The sequence below is a fragment of the Bombus terrestris genome, chromosome 17 (genome assembly GCF_910591885.1).
Source record: "Bombus terrestris chromosome 17, iyBomTerr1.2, whole genome shotgun sequence".
Taxonomy (NCBI): Eukaryota; Metazoa; Arthropoda; class Insecta; order Hymenoptera; family Apidae; genus Bombus; species Bombus terrestris.
In genome coordinates, this window is record NC_063285.1 from 211,039 (window position 1) to 229,234 (window position 18,196).

General features: G+C 39.8%; 1 protein-coding gene and 1 long non-coding RNA gene across 2 annotated transcripts; one reads left to right on the forward strand and one right to left on the reverse strand.

Annotated features, from left to right (window-relative positions):
* Positions 1–2,875: 2,875 nt before the first annotated feature.
* On the forward strand, positions 2,876–14,060 carry LOC125386628. Its single transcript, XR_007226969.1, has 2 exons — positions 2,876–3,566; positions 4,742–14,060. It is a non-coding gene; the product is annotated as an uncharacterized LOC125386628 (long non-coding RNA).
* A 2,886-nt stretch (positions 14,061–16,946) lies between these two features.
* LOC125386757 (protein lin-28 homolog B-like) lies at positions 16,947–17,336 on the reverse strand. The gene has a single exon (XM_048413885.1). The coding sequence runs from the start codon at positions 17,334–17,336 to the stop codon at positions 16,947–16,949; it is 390 nt and encodes a 129-aa protein (XP_048269842.1).
* Positions 17,337–18,196: the final 860 nt, after the last annotated feature.

The following is an 18,196-nucleotide window of genomic DNA, read 5'->3' on the forward strand; positions in this document are numbered from 1 at the left end:
AAATAGACATGTTACTTAAATATTCAAATTACGGATATCAAAAGAATTGAAAAGATGTAAATCGTTTAAAACGCAAAAACGCAATCCAGTCATATACAGAGGCATTGGTGACTATTGTGAGTAAAAAGGAATGCCAATTATACGTGTTTATATTACCGTGATAGTTTACCATGTAATTCAACTTGGTCTTTTACGTCCTTTTAAAAATATGCGTGATTACCTTGGTTTCCGCGATTCAATAGAAAGAAAACATTTTCAGAAATATTTTCGTCTCGTGCACTTCGGTATAGGAAATACATTTTGAAGACTTTCAAAACGATATGTAGCTTTATATTACTTTTGCATTTAGTTATTTAATTTCCAACCTAATCTAAATATAAAAAGCGTAATGTCACATCTTCGGTTTGTATCTCTTCCGGCAATTGTTATTCCAATTATTTTTATTACAAAATTGAATTTTTACTATAAACTGAAATTGCTGGCCAATGTGAAGTTTCTTTGTCAGGGTCGAATATGTACCTACTTTATCTCTACACCCAATTGTATGCAATTGTACGCAATATTAAGACCATAAAGCTTTTCGTTCAGTCGCCATCTCACCTCACTTGTATTTCGAAACAAACTGCAGAACAGATGAACAAACGCACGAGCGAATCTCAAATGAACGATTCTGAGAGTGCTGTGTGGTAGCAAACTTTCAAGCTGCTTTCAAAAAAAATTTTTTTTTTTTATATTTAATTTGTACTTAAACTCTCAAATGGATGCACAATTTCAGAGCACTTTCGAGGGCAAATGTCACAAGAAACCCTGAAACTGGCTTAAAGATGCTCTAGAAAAAAACAGCCACGGAGCAGAGAGACGATGAACCTTCTGGTAAAAGGACTATGATTCTCAGTACTTACCTCAGAACTGTCAGAAAACTACGAGTATCGTGACAAATTATTATTTGTAAAATTTCAAAGTGTCGAGAGATTCGAATGCAGAGCTCGAAAAAAGGAATTTTTAAATTAATGAGGAAGAAGAGTTTGAAAATAAACTTCCAAAATTGACAGAATATTTTTCAGTAAATATTTTTCAATCGATGAAGCAGAAACAGAAAGATATAGAAGCCGTATATCGCTGCTTGACATTGATAGTGGAGCAATTCGCAAAAAGGTAAATTTTAGAGGAGAAGCTTTTTAAAATTTACGAAGAGATTTCCAACGAATCATTTCAACAGCATTATAAGACTGACTAAACACAAGATATACCATTATTCGTGAAAGCAGTATGACCTACCACTTATGGTGTCGCAAACAACTGAAGATATGAAAATATTGTCGTAAAACTCAGGTCAGAGCGATACGTAATAATTTTGTCCTGTGGCGAAAAACTGATGGAATTTTAAATTTACCCTTTTATATGATAGAAAGAAAAGCACAATGTAGATTTGCCATTCAATAAAAGCAAATTCGAAATCCTTTTAAGTTGTGCCACCATCAATGCCAAGCAGCGGTATAAGAAATCTAAAAATCTTAATACTTTCGATGAAAAACTGCGTGCGTTTAGCGGTTCCGTTCTACCGAATGGCGGATAAGACATTGTGAGTTGTGCTTCTATATCGCAAATGAAATACGGTAAATGATGCTTGCCCTAGCAGAAATGTTTGTTGTATCGCGTATTGTAGTTACATTTTCTCCTAGACCTTTTTCAATAAACTGAGAAATGTAAGAAGAAACGTTGCGTTTGAGATGCCTTTTCGTTCTAATCATTATTTAAACATGTTTAAATGTTCATAATGCAATGACAATACATGTCATTTTATTCGGGAGAGTTCACAGAATTTTTTCATCTCAACCGCAACTCAATAGCTGCTACTATAAGAACATAAAATATTTCCAAAGTTGAAAATTTGCAATTCTCTTCAAAATTGATTTTTTTGAAAATTGTGAGTTATAGGGAGAAAACGAGTTGCAAATTCGAGTGTAGCACGCAAAAATCCACAAGAATCGCCTATTGGATGTTGCAGAACTAGATACGTGTCGAACAGTGAACAGATTTTATTCCACATTTTTCTCTGATTTTCGCACGTAGAATAACTTGCGTCTGTTTAGTCGGTAACTAACCAAATTTACATGTTTCAAACAGATTTCCAAGATCAATTTTCTCAATAACAAAGTCTGTTATTCTTTATGTCTTTCTTGTTTTTTTCGTACAAAACTGTTTTTCGTTTGTTGATGTTATTTGACCGGATCTTATGTTTCACATATTCTAACATATTGTATTCATATAAAAATTCGCAGTATAATAATTGTTATTTTCAATGTTAAAATCATTACTAAATATTCGTTTAATTAATCTTAAAATTGCGACACAATTATGAAAAGCTAACAAAAGAATCATGTCTAGATTTTACAAGCATGTCACGAATTATATTAGGTCATCCCATAAGTTCGTTCCGTTTTTCGACCGGTTATATATGTTAAGATTGTTTACATACCTTTTAGTTTCATGAAAAAATGTAATCCCCCTCTCGTTATACAACTTCTTCCCATTTTTCATTATTCCGTCTCGATAAAAGTTCTATTGTTTTTTTTTTTTTTTTTTTTTTTTTTTTTAATATGAAATGTAAACACAAAGGTCGGCACGAACTTATGGGATGACCTAATATATATGTGTGTGTAATGTACAAGTCCTGTTTTATTTTCTATCCTAAATCCCCGTCCTTCTCTATTTATATCGTTCGACCGACTCCCAGTAAACACAGAGAAAGTCAAACTGTCGGTTGGTATTCTAAATTCTATAGAATTTACATATATATATATATATATATATATATATATATATATATAATGTTTTTTGCCCAAGAAAAATATAAATTACATATGTGATTTGATATGACACAATAAACGACGAATTTCTGTTTGAAAGTGGTTTTGGTAAAAGTACCGTTACGCGACAGTACGACGTAGCCATACCATATTTTGTGTTGGGTTTACATTTTTAACATTACAATTTGTAATTTAATTTAAGCCATTTAAAATCGGTACTTTTATACGATATTGTCTTCTCTTTCTTTTTCTGTTCTGAAAACTTGGTCGCGAAACAGGACAGATCGGTGGCCTATTTTTAGTTCCTGCGGGGCTGAATGAGCGGCGAGCGAAGGAAAGGGGAGGGGGAGGAGCATGGCACGAAATGATTTTTGCGCAGTGATCGCGTACGGGTACCGCCTATAGGCTCGAAGCGTAGCCAATCACTGAGCAATATTAATCCGTCGTCGTCATTATCTAAGCGATCGCCGTAGAGTTCGATAACGTTCACTGACCATTATCTGGTACGCAGTAGAGTGCGCGTTGTACGAGAATTTACTGAAAGCTTTAATTTTTCTATCTAGAAAATTAACTTATTAAGTTTCTATAAAAAGAAATTGATTTAACGTGGACAGATATTTTATACATAAACGTTTATAAAATGAAAAGATATCCGTACGCGTATTAGCTTTGGGTAAATAATTCTAACCTAAAAATTTGTACAATAATAGATAGGGTAACGCAGTGACAGGACAGAAAATTATTCTACATATAAAGGTAAGTCACGAAAACAAATATATTTAATCTTCTTATTTTAGGTCGCTTTTTATTTTTATTACATTTTTGGTTTCTATATACGTAATATGTAGAAACCTGTAGAAATCTTGTCGTATTGAACTATATAACTTTTGTATTTTCTCCGATAACAATTTCGTCCTTATGTCCATAACTATATTCCGAGCTATGGAAAATAAGCGGTCGCTAGTTGTTTGTGCTAGTTGTTCGATTTTTGTCAAGCCGACTCGAAGTTAGACTGTTCGCTGATGCTAATACAGTGCCAAACAGGAATGTTGGCACAGCCCGGATCTTCATACAAAATTTTCTGTAAATCTGTAAAGGAAGTAATTCTCTATTTAATCCTTTTGTAAAATATAACTGAGGTGGTAAGTCGTGATAGGTGCGGAAGGAATACTCAGATGTTCAACAAAAAGTTTATCACTATTAACAATCAACCAGTCAACAATTTATACGATCCACACTTATGATTAACCATCGAGAGTTTACAATCGCGTATCTCGGCTTGTGTTTGCTTCGCTATGATGCTGAACCTTTCGCACTTTGCGGCTTGAGGCAGAATGACTCTTTTGTTCGAAACCAAACGGATTCTTTCCTTCGATATCCCTATTACCGCGCATGCATTCTTCCGAACATTCGGCGAAAGAACCGTAGGGATATCGATGGCACTTTAGGCACGTCGGCCTTACGCCTTCAAGGTATAGCGCTTTGTGTCGCGAAGCCGTTGGAAAGTTCCGTGCTCGAGTGCCGCCACATAACTTTCAACTCTAAAGTTTAAATATACCATGAATCATGAAGTTTAAAAATGGTTACAGCAAAGAAAAAATATAAAATACACGTTCCTGTACAATGAGTTTTGAAAAACATTGATCAATGAACCGTTGATCTCGTAAAGTGGAAAATCATCCAGCAGAGTTTTTTTGTATCAATTTTTCTTTTTTTTAATTTTCGTCTCGTTCACCATTATCGCAATCGGATAAATTTTGCTCATTAGATAAATATTGGAATTCACTAGCAGAGAAAAGACAATTTCCTGAAAATACACGTATTTTCATCTTTTTTCTTTTTTTTTTTTTTTTTTTTGCTTAATTCTGTTTAATGCTCCGTAAGAGAACGGGTTTGTAAGACACTTTTCCACAAGATGCATCTGATTGCAGCGCGAAGAGTGAATGAATGAAGCGACTGCTAGAATGGAAGCAGCGAATGCTGCAATCGCCGTTAACCCGGAAAGCAGAGGTGTCGAGCTATTACAAGCAGGAGGTGCTGCTCGAGCTCGCTGCTCACGAGGTTTCTGTCGGTAGAAGATCGTCACTCACGGCGAAGTAAGGACGGTCATCAGCAACATGTCTGCAGCAAGAGCACCGACGGCCGCCGGACTGTCGCCAACGTTTCGCGATACAACAACTACTGCGACGACGAAGGTAAGGACACCTCGCCTGAACTTGTTACCTGAGTTATGGCTTCTCCCATACGGGCCGTTCTTGGGACCATTTTTCTCTCAGTACGCGTATAAACTTCTTGAGAATGTTCGATTATACTTTGTACGTTGATTTTGTATAATTCCGTAAATTACTTTGGGGCCAAGTTTTGCGATTAACCAGAAAATTGTTCGGCCTGTTTTATTACCAAAATTAGGTCGTATACCTGTTGAAAGATCGTTTTAACGCTCAGTTTGCTAGTTGCATCGTAAAGAATATATCGAGTTAAGAATTTTTCAAAGATTTATACACAATTTTGCACAAATATGCCCACGAACGTGCCGCGTCTACCTACTGAAAGAATTCCAAGTGGATAATTGAACTGTACCAAGTACGATATCAAACTCTAACCAGTATAACCGCCCTAACATGTTCGACGCACTCACGCGTGTGTTTTACGAAATAAACCTTGAAACGAATACAACGCTTCTATATCGTGTTGCACGAGTCGATAGTATCGCGTTAGAGATACGTTAGCGGAGAACGAGCGGAGACGCTAATTGCGCATGAAACCAACGATTTATACTTCTTCTACGAACCAGTTTTCGGATAAAATGCTTCGAATCAATTTGAGAGTCGAATTAATCTGTGTGTATCACGAATCCTGTTACACTTTCATTAAAATTACTTTAATCATCTTCTTGAAACTAGCAAAAGTACGAACGCACGAACGAATCGAAATGAAACGAGAAAAAGAAGCGCATATGTTTTAGCGACATTTCGTGATCGAGACTTGAAAATTTCCTCGTCTCTTATCTTCTCTAGCTGTTCTTCTCTCTATCGCCAAGTTGCCCCTCGTCAAGAGGTAGATCAAATTTGTAGGTAGCAAGGAACTTTAAGAAAAGTGAAAGGAAACCGAAAAATAGACACAAAAAGATAGAAAAAGGGGCGTAGGAAAAGAGCGGAATCTGCAAACATTTTCTCCGTGGAGCTCCTTCTCTTTGTTACTGTTGGGTTTGGGCTGATTGGTGAATGGGAACGATTAACAGCTTTGGAATTTAACTAGCGAAACCGGCCGTTACGACTTAACGCTCGTACTATAGCCGTACTATCTTGCAAAATATGGGTCAGCATGGCATGTCGGGAATTATATCGTTAACGCTATCGTAGAGGCGTTCGACTGTTTTCGTCGTCTAATTTCCAGCTCGTAATACGTGTTTTTGCCGTCGAGCGATCGAGAACAAGATAGCAACAAATCCGTGAAGGATCTGCTGGCGGATTTAAAGAGGAAGTTTCGACAGATTCAAAGACAAGAATACCGTAGGCACCAGGAAATGAAACACCGTGGAGTGTTCAGCGGCTTGGAGGCTTTGCTGTGCGATAAGGGCAGCGATCTGGATCAGCGCGAGAAAAACGAAGACGCGCAGAACGAGAGGACTCTAAGAGGAGATCGATCAAGTTGTACCTGAGCCTATCAACGACCATAGAATGTACACCGACACGACGAAGAAGAAGGAGGATGTCTCCTTTAGATGCACCGAGGAATTCACCGGCGATTCTATCGGACAACCAATCGCGAGACAATTCGCACGGTCTTCAGAGAGGATCTCAAAATAATCTGCTTACGGCTTCTCATAGCAGAGACTCTAGTTACTCTGTGGCCTCTGGAACCGCTTCGATCTCGACTTCTGTGGCTTGTCAGAGAGTTGCCAGCGCCCGGTCCTCCATGCACTCTCCTATGGGTTTGATGTCCTTAGGAAATCAGGGAATTAGGGAATTGTTTGGTCGGCAACATGCTGCAAAACGCGAGTCCGGTCTACGGTTTCAAAGTCATTCGAGGTAGGCCAGTCAGGATTCCAGTCACTATCAAACTTCGACGTCTACGGTTAAGGCAAATATCGCGCCTCGATCGTATCTGCTAGGTGAGCCACATCTACAGAACGAGCAGTCAGGCGGTCCTTACTACTACTCCGATCTCCTTGTCCTGTTTTTGCAATCAGGTTTTCAGGACAGAAGTGTGACAGGAAGTGTAAACCTAAAAAAAAAATGTAATATTGCACGGCTATGTCGTACCGTCGTGTATCGGTACTTTTGCCTGGACCACCTCACAACCGAATTCATCGTTTATAATGGTATATAATCACATATGTAATACACAAAAATTGGTACAAAAAAACACTATTAAAGAAATACTCCGATCTCCAAGGTAGCGTAAACGCCGTAGACACCTTCGAGTCGATGAAGTCGATCGGTCATTCTTCCAGATTGCCTTAACTAAACAATCAAAGAGACGACGCTTCCGTGTTAAACAAAAGGAACGATATAGGACGTATCTTGAATCCAATTTCCAGGCAAATGCCCAGACACGTTCAAGTGAATGACTGGCCAATTTTTGAGCGACTACAAAGTCGATCTCGTGGACAAGAAGAACTTTTGCGAAGCCGATACTCTGAGGAGTGTAAAATCTACCGATCCTCTGCCTGATATCTCGTCGGCAGAGATTAGCACGAGGAATCTGTATCCGCATGGCCTCTCGCGATAAGTCGAACAATCAGTCGAACAGCCGAAACACGTTCGAGTTGGTGCTTGAAACGCAGACGTCCCATCGAAGGTCTAGGCCTTTGGAGGGCTTTTGGGACGACGTCGGACTTCAAAATCTGGCAGAACAGAGGAACAGAAACAACCGAGTAGCAACGGTTCCGCCTACTCAGGTTGCGGAAGAAGCGTCGCAGGACGTGTGTGACATCGATAGCGGTTCTACGTCGAACAGTTTCAACGTCGATGACCCCTGGGAGCAGGACTCCTTATGGAGAGAAAGTCTCTCTATGTTTGCTTCGCGTAATCCTTCGCACTTCGCAGCTGGGGGCAGACTGAATCTCTTTTATTCAAAAGCCACGCCGATTCTTTTCTTTGTTGGCCATCGATATCGTGCGCGTTTGTTAGAAGTCCGCGACGGTTGCCGCGTTGCGTTCTCCCGAAGATTCGGCGAAAGAACCGTAGGGATATCGATGGCACATTAGGCTTGTCGGCATAGCGCTTTAAAGATAAAACGCTTTGTGCCGTTGGAAATTTCCGAGGTCGAGTGCCGCCACAATATAAACCGACATTAACAACAAAGATCGATATATCAAACGCATAGACAGAAATAATCAACGTGCTCCAAAAAACTAACAGAAGCAAAGTATCGTTATCCGAATGGAACAACAGCATCAGATGTGTCGTCTAGTTACCCAAACCCATCGTCTAGTTATTCAAAGCACAATCGAATCCATGCACGACGCACAATTATCAAGCGGACAGCCAACCGTAGCAGCGACGGCGAAACGGCGACGGCGATGATAGTGGCAACGGCAGCAGCAGACCGGTAAACAATCGAAATATCAGGACTTTTATTCGCTGTGGAAAGCTGCCGCCCTTCCCAGCCATTGAAACCTAGTTGGAATACCCATGCACGCGAGCACATACACGGACAGATCGGACCAGAGGTTGCACACGGCACGACACTCGCCATTCAGTCAGTCGGCCGATATCGTTCCGGACGACACCACGCGTCATTCTCTCGCCTCGCTACTCCAATCCACTCTCCGTGTGGATCGAGATCTACCGCGAGCTTCACCGCAATCTACGAAGTTCAGTTTTGCGTAATTCTTTCTTTATTCTTTCCCATCTTCTTCTTCCGAAGGATTTTTCGTTTTGGAACAGTTTATAGGTAGTTTTGTGAGTTCCGAGAACCTTGCCTTTTGGCAATCTGTGAATGTTGGTAGGTTTTCCAACAGATATATACGAACAGTTTTGGAATTTTATTGATTCTTTTTTGAAAACAGTAAGAGATTGTCTTTCTCTTTAAAGGTTTATTTTGCTGCGTATTATGATTATCGAAAGGCTGCATCGAATAGACATAAATAATTTCTATGGTAAATTTGTTATCTAAACATCGATCTAAACCTAGACCTTCGTAAAAATTTCATCTTTCCGCTTTGATGCGATCAGAGCTACACTTTGTCGATTAAAAGCGACGTAATTATTGAAATTAATGAAATACGCGTATGATGGAAATGCTGGGTCCGAGGAATGTTACGTCTCGTTTAGAAATTCGATTGAAAACCGATTGAAAAGCGCTGAAAATCCAACTGAATCGGGATTATTTACAGGATATCGATGAAACGCCTTCGAACAACGTCGGCAACGTTTATTTACGAACTACTAACGATGCATTTGAACGACGAACGTTAAACCGCCTGAATTCGGTTTTTTAAAAACAGTACTAGCGACATCGCAAATTTTATTCCGATCACCATCGATTTTAATCGCTATTTGGTTATAGTTTAGATGAAATATAAGAAAATGGAAATTAATCTCAACGATCGGAGAGTGAAATTCTCTTTTTTCATACATTGTCCATCTTTTAGGAATATTTTATTCGTTGCAGAGTTTTAATATATTCCGAACTTGGGTTTCTCAAGATACCAGCGCGGTTAATTTGCCAAATTTCTTGTCTTTCTTTTCTTCGAGTTACCTGACATCGTCCGTTGTGATTATTAGCCAGCGACCTACAGTTTTGCTGGATTGCAGTTTTAAATCTTAGACTCGCTAGCACGGGTGAACGTTAGTGTTGTTTCTTTTAAGTTCGATATTCTTCTATCATCTAAAATGCTGTAATTATTAAGTTCAAAGTTCTTGTATGAAAACTTTAACGTTGAACTGAAAGAAGTGCACGATGTTCGTTGCTAACTTTATTTAACAGAACTTTAAATTTTAAACGTTCGTTCGAGGAATTCCTAAGAATAAAGAAATTAAAAAGATAAAAAAGTTTGAGTTTAAACATTTCCTAATACGAAAAATTAACTAAAAAGAGAAACATCCTTTCGACAAAAGATACAAGATCGTTATATTTGAAAAGAAGAAACTAAACAACGTGAGGTTTCGAAGAGTTCAATAACAACGGGATACAATGAGAAAATTGGACGAAAATTAGACGTGTCAACGAGGAAGGACGAATTTCGTGCAATAAACCCGTCGCCAAAGAATCATTCGTGGCTAGGAGATAGCAGCGTAATAAAACGAGGAAGCAAGTTAAAAAGTTCTTCCGCGAAATTATATTGAATCTCTGGGAGAGAGGTGAGCGAACTCCGGCACGCGTAACAACGTAACAAGCGTTGTAGGCGCACGCACGACTTTGATCGATAAGTCGATTAAGAGTTGCAACGCATTATATACGGAGATGCTTAATTTCGATTCGGCCCGCGCATGCGCTTGCCCTTGTACAGTATGAACGAGTAGAGCGCTATTAGAAAATGTTTTTGTCATAAAGTAAATTATGCTGGCATCGATTCTCTGTTTTCCCCTTGTTGCTCCTTCGATAGTTAGATATTTTTCGTTAACCGAGCAAATCTGATATTCGTTTAGTAATCTTGATAAGTTTTCCGATTTTAGCGTATATTGGGATTTGAAACAACAGACTTCAAAGTTTCAATCTATTACGAAGTAAAATTAACGGGAACTAAGTTACTAGGTACTACTTAGTTGGGAACTAAGATTAGAAATCTGTTTCAAACTGCAATGCTCGCGCATTCGCTTTTAAAATATTCGAATAAAAGAAAATGTCCATTTTCATTAGACGGCGCAAGAAAGTCGGATACCTTCTTCATATTTCAAAGCAAATATCGATAAACATGCAGTTAATAAATTTTGTTTCTGGTCTTACTTTCGTTGAGGTTTATTTTAGCAAATTTATTGAAAATTTTCCTATCTACGATACGGGGAATTTGTGAAAATAGCGGATAGCGACAAATTATTTGCGTTGTCAAGCGATATAAACAGTGATACTGATATAACTCCTCGTAAAGACGATGTTGAATTTAGTAAAAATCGATTATTTCGTCGGGTTCGTCAAGAATCGTCAAGTCGTAGAATTTGTAACTTCTTTCATATGTATATAAAAAGAATTGGGGAACAATATACACCGATGATATTCTTTGTTCAGCCATGTGGTATCCTCAGGTATTGGCCACGGCAAATTTTAATAGAGAAATAATGCTTTGGAGATTAGAAATGGGTCAACCGTATCGAAAATATAAAGTTAACGAACCAATGTCAAGATAAGATCTAGAATAATATGAGAAATGTTAAAATAATATAAAAATTACATTTCTAGAAATAACGTGCTGTAATAAGCAATCTTAACTAATCAGTGTTATATGGATTTAGGATAAGATACCACAAAGATGAAATAACGTATAAAATAAAAAAACCTGAACAAGTTACGAAAGAATTCATTTCGAAACATGGTATTGCAATTGTACTTTTCTAAAACAGATTTTAATCATAATGATAAATGTTTATGAGCTATGATATTTTTAAATGCTCGGACGGTTAGGCCTGATGTTGGAACATTGTTAGTTTCTCTTGATTCAGGATATGTACAAGTGTGGACTCATCACCCGGATTTCTACAAGCTTTCTCAGTTATTCGTTCTATACGTGATTGTGCATTAGCATTAGTAACTGATCCTAAAAATCATTTTATTGTAACAGGTAAAAAAGGAAAGCATTTAATTTCTACAACATTATTTATTTATTATAAGATTACTTTTTGTATGTAACGAGATACTTCATTGCGACAAAACATTTAATATAAAAGGAAAGATAAAGCCAGAAAATATGATGAGAGAGTAAGACCACTTAAAAAAATTTAGGGCACAATTCTGGATACATTAAAGTTTGGTATCTCGCGAATTATTACACAATAGTGATAACAAGTCAAATCTAATAAAATTTACTTTTCATTAAAAAATCGTACCAGAACAATTATTTATTAATTCTTAATTAATAAACGCTCTTCTTCTTTTCTTCTTTCTCCCTTTTCCTGCGAATTAATCCAACTGTAGTTTAATTTTCTATACTATATAAAAATCAATATCTTTTTCGGTATCCTTATTTTTGTACACATTCATCTTTTAAATTATCAATTTTATACCCGAGCTCGTTGTAATTGAGCTAGACGTTTCTTCTTCCGTTTTTGGCGCTGTCTCTCTTGCATTTGTTTTGCTAAATGTGATTTTTGTGCTAATTTATGTGCAATCGCTTTCTCTGCAATGTTTGCATTTTTCAAAGCTTTTGTTTGTGCAATAGCTCGAGTATTTTGTTCTCGTGTTTTTGTTCTAGTTATTCTAGTTGAGCAAGTTTCGAAGTGTTCGTGCCTACCTGTTCAAATGCTACAATTTTTTCCTTTACTGATACCTTGGCATATGGATCGAATAGAGCATTCGATTTATACGTATTCTTTTTTATCTAAAATTCAGTAACTGAATCCTTCTCCTCCGAAGATGGTTGTATTTCATCTTCGCCCAATATCATAGATCTGTTCTGCCGCTTTTTAATTTCTTGTTTCTTAATATTTGCTTGAAACTGTTTCATTTCAGAGGATGACTCATCTTCTTCTTTTAGCTGCTGCATCTTTGTGTTTGCACCCCGTGAAAAAATTCTCCTTCTATTACTATTTCTTGTTGTCATTGAAGACATTTCTGGCTGTATTGCATCTTCTCTTATAGAAAGATGATCCTGTGAATGTGTCTGTGAAGTATCCGCGATTTTCCTTGAAATCAAACAAAGAAATAAGTAATAAAGAAGAAATAACACAAGGCCCTACAAAATATAGTATGTTTTGTACTAGTTACTATGTTTTGTAGGGCCTTGCGTTATTTCTTCTTCTAAACTACTTCTAGCACTTTTACTTTTTTTAGATCGGCTTTCACGTTTCCTCTAAAAATTTAGAATATATTTAACAACGTTACAATAGAATTTATATACACAATGTACATACATTAAGCAATTAGATTTCAACATATTAATTAACCGATATCAAGCATTATTGGGTACTATATATAAAGGCTAGTATTGATTAGTAACATAAGATTTGGGATAAGATTAAAAGTATTAAATTTCATCATAATATGATACAAACATTTATATTACTGTCAAGAGTTAACAGCCCTCGTAATTTTGCAGCGACTGACATTGACCGCTGCTTTTTAATGTTAGCTGTAGCTTTCCTTGAAGCCTCTCTTTTTGCTCGGCCAATTGTTGTTTCTACCACATTCCCAGTTTTTATATTTTTATTTTCTGCTTTATCATGTATCGCAGTAGAATCTGATACTGTATTATCAATATTGATAATATCATTTTCTGGGATAATTTCTGGGAAACTTTCGGCGTAGTTGAAGTTGAAGGACCAGGTTGTGGTGTTTGAGCAATTGAACCATGTAATGAATCCAAAGTATCTTCAAAATGGTCGTTAACAGATTTTTTAATACCCAAGCAATATATATTCAATATAACTTTAGTAATCAGTGCTTTAATCCGACTCTTTGATCTAGTATCCATATTTAAAATCTACAAGTAAATTCTTTATAAGTATTTAATATATACATTAAACTATACTTTTTAATAATACATACCATAATTTAATACTATGCTTGAAATTATGACATATATAACAATTAATATAAACAAATTGTGTTTACTTCTATTAACTTAGAAGCATATGTAAATTATTTTTCAAAAGAAAAATATACATATGAAACAATAATAAAATAATGAAGTAACGTTGAGAATAGAATCTAGTTTAATTACACACATATACGCTTTTAACAACTCCATTCTTATCAGTTTTATTAAATTTATGGTGAAGTTTACAATTACACTAATATCAATGAATATTAACGTATATGTTTATTATTACACTGAATAAAAATGAAAATACTGTAATGGAAAATACAATATACTTTAATGGAAATAAAATAAGTAAATAGCGAAACATTTATTAATATTATATTATATATATATTAGTATTATATTGTTATAATATTTATTAATATTTACTTACCTTTTACGTTTGCATAAAAACTACAAAATTGTAGATATAAACTTTAATAACTGAGATAAAACAAGTCACAGAAATTAGTATCTTTCAATGGCAAAATGCGTTAAAGGAAGTGTCACAAGCGAGACTGTGCCAGTTTTCCTCCTTGAAAGTACATGCAGCGACACATAAGTTAGAGGATAATTCAAATCTTGTTGCTGTTTTTTGCTTCGGCCCATCAATATCGTTAGGATACATAGAATGTAATAATAGATAAACTCCGGGCAAAACAATGACAAAACAATATAATAATAATAAGTAATAACTAAATAAGTAATAATAACATCGTATTGTTGTGTATACATGTGATTAATGTTACATATTTCGTATGTGTGTACGTAATATGTCATATTATATAGATTATGGATCTTTACCATAACTTAACACAATTATTTGTTTACTATATTTACAATTTGATTACTAAAAACTACATAATATGTTTTAAAATTATTAATAAAGTTGTATAAATATAATATGTTTAATGAATTTTTTGTAGAAAGTTTTATTTAATATTAATAAAGCTTTCTTTTTTTTCGTGGAGGAAACCTCCATAGGCGCCCAGCGCCCTCCGGGAAGAGGGCGCTGGGTATTGCCGGATTCGTAACGGCTAAAACCTCCACGGTGATCGGCCTGACGATTGGTAGGAGAGCTCCGGGATCATCTTTTCGTATTGCTGCTAGGGCACTCCTTCGTCTTCCCTCTGATGGTGTAATCGGGAGTCATCCTTGGTTGATTGAGCCCTTAGGAGGAACCACTCCTCCTAACGCCAAGCTGTCTGGGCTGTCGTGCAAGTCCGGAGGAGAGGCCCGACCCTCTTCGGCGTGACGGCACTCTCGATGGGTGTTGTCCTCTCACCCTTTCTCTCTCGGCGCGTTCTTCTGCGAGCATGACTTGCTCGCAGTAGGAGCGGACGGCGATGTATTCCTATTGATCCCTCAGCATGGCTTCTATGATCGCCTCTCGGGGGTCAAGCTCTCGCCGATGACGAGTCGCAGGACTCGGAGGTGCGGTTCCTCCCACGCCGGGCAGAACTCCAGCGAGTGCTGTGCCGTGTCTTCCTCTTCCTCGCAGTGGTGGCACGTACTAGTCACCGAATCCTTAGCAGGAACTCTCCGAACGCTTCGTGCCCCGTGAGTACCTGCGTCATCCTGTACGTCAACGGGTGCCCGCCACGATCTCTCCAGGCCTCCCAGTTTGGTAGGACCGCTTCAACGGCCCGATGAGGCCGCACCGTATCCTCGACGGCGAGCTGACTGCGCCACCGTTCCAAGTCTCGAGCCTTGCCTCCCACCGGACGTCGCGGGTCGACTGGACGGCAGAGGGCTTATCCCCGCCCGAGCACAGGTCCTGCAGTTGATGGTACACCCGTCGAAGCGCTAGGGCCTGGAGCTCGAACGGAGGAGACATCACCAGGACAGTCGCCGACGCATATGATATCGCCCGGTATCCCCTTACGGTCCTGATGGTGTTCGTCCTATGAAGGTTCCTCAGCAGGAGTAGACTGCGTCGACTTTTCATCAGATCCTTTGTCCTCAGCGGAGCCCCGTACAGGACCTCAGAACGGATGACTCCCTCATACAATCGGCGCACTCCGACTTCTGCCCCACCGACATTCGGCAGCAGCCCACATAGAGCGTTGGCTGTCGTCGCCACTTTGGGAACCAGGAGCTTGAAGTGCGACCCGAACGTCCATTGACTATGGATGGTGAGGCTCAAGTATTTCATCCGAGGTCCTGCCTTAACCTCCTCTCCGCTTATGTCCAAACACTGGTCGGGCGGAGGAGCTCCTCTACGTCGGTAGTCATAAAGCCATATGGCCTCTGACTTGGCTGGGGACACCTTCAGGCCCAGCCTCCGTATAGCCCATATCACGCAAGCGGCGGCAGGCTCTCCGTGACGGAGTGTCTCGTGCCACCAGCGTCCTCCGACCAAGACCAATGTGTCGTCCGTATAACACACCATGCCTGAGTCTGGAGATATGGGGCAATGAAGCACCGCGTCGTATCCGATGATCCACAGAATCGGACCCAAAACCGAACCCTGCGGAACCCTCTCCTCCATCGTTGCCGGTGTAGCCAACCCATCTGTCGCTCAGGTAGGCCCGTATGACACGAACATACTCCTTCGCTAGGAATGAACGTATGAGTTTCTCGGATATTTTGAGCATTAGCAGACGAATAAGGCAGAATTGGAAAAAGAGTTCCGTCATGGATTGGTACTCTGCTTCTAATCATTTATATTTATTACATGAGTTTTCGGTAAATAGAAAGAAACCAGCGGGGTTTTTAAATACTCGACGAAAAATGTTAACGAGGGAAAATTCCTGAGGAGGTTTGATGAAAATATAAATTTTATGGTTAATGACGACGCGACAATCAATTTCAGAAACGATTGGAACGTATATATGTCGACGAATTGAAGAAGATTTTACCGCCGTGTGGGAGGAGAAGCGTTAACCATTGGCGGAGCGACGAGTTGTCCGGGTTGAGAATGGCAATTCTAAGACTAAGAAAATAAGCTTAGCGGGCAGTGGCAGCTGGGAGAGACAATGTTGGCCTCAAGGTAAACGAATTCAAGGGTCTCTAATATCCTGTCCCAGAGTATGGTGTTGAATGAATTGACTATGTCTAAAGAGACTGCTATTGCTAGCTCACCTCGGGAAACCATGACTCGTGACATATCTCGCATCCGGTTCACCGCATCCATCGTCGATACCTCCATCGTCAAACACTTTCTCCACGCCACGCATGTGCTGGTTGAGCACATGTTAAGTAAGAGGAGCGCGATTCCAGGAACTCCTCAAACGCGACCAGGCCACTGTTTGGAGAAACATGTACGCCCACCACCACCATTCCACTCGATCGCGGCATAACCCTTGCCCTGTTCGAGTAGGATCCCCGCGGCGGGTGTGCCCGGTGCTGACGTCCACGTCATAGCGACTAAGCCGTCCAGGTCTCCGACCCAGTTAGGGATGTCTAGTATACGATAGGGCTCGACTACCACCGCGAGGCAATCCTGCTCTCCCTTATCGTCTGGAAGAGCAGGTCTTGTGCCTGTTTCGATCGTCCCAAGTTGGTCTGGAGGAGCCGTATGAATTTACTTTACTATGTCCATATCCATGGCCTCCCCCGATCCGCCCCATTCGTGATCCTTTCTTCTTCTTGCGGTAGATCTCTCGCGTTGTCGCCCTATGCTCTGGCTCAGTCCCTTTAGTTTTCGGTGGAACGCATGCCGCCCCTCCCATTCTGTGGGTGGTGGCCGCACCAAGCGACTCACAGAGCGGGCATCTGGGCACGGAGACAGAGCAGCTCTTGGCCTGATGACCGATGCCTCCGCACCTGTAGCATAGCTGCCCCCGATCTACCGTAGATCCGCAGGTCACTCTCACGTGTCCTAGCTCTAAGCATCTAAACATCTTAAGGGCTTCTTCGGGATGGCTTCGACGCTCGCCATTGACCAGCCCATAAGACTTAGATTGGGGTTAGGCCACCTCTGGAAATCTTGATGTCTCCTACTCGAACTTCCAGTGCTTTGCATCCTCCGGCCCTCGTTAGGGTGTCTCGAAGTTCTTCCTTGCCGACCGAGATGTCGATCTTAGTTACCCTCAGATTGGCCGTTCTTGTTGGGACCACAACTTTCATTGTGGTCGGATCCAGGGCTTTTGTCAACCGCGCTGCAAGCGCGAGTGCCATCTCCCTCTCTCTGTCCCCGGGAACTTCTAGAATGAGCCTCCCAATCATCGCCTTCTTGATTTTAACTTGTTCAATACAGAATTCGGGCAGCGGAACTTTCTGTCTAGCTGTCGCCAGCATTTCGGCATATGATATTTTCGTCCCCTCACTCAGCGTTATGGTCACCGCAGATAACCGCGGAGGGGGAGGGAGCATCACCTTCCTGGTCCTCTGCACCGACCCTCCTGTTGGGGTTAATTGTGAAGTCCTAGGTACCTTGGCAGCAGCTGGTCTCTTCGCAACCTTCCTCTTTCTCTTATGCTCGATCACCTTCCATTTACCACCCTTTTGCCCCTTCGAGGGCGATGATATTTGGGTGGCATTGCCTTGTCAACTCCACCGTGCCCGCGGCAATGGTGCTTGCTACCTCCTTTAAGGTTTTAATGTATGTGTTCTTCATTATCTCCTCTACTTGCCGAATTAGTTCAGCTCCTATGTCTGCTTTGGGGGATGTTCTCATCTCCGAGGTCAGTTCCATAGGTATGTCTGGAACTGTGGGTGTCAGCTTCTTTTTTCTTTCCCTGGACGTCTCTGCTGAGGATGG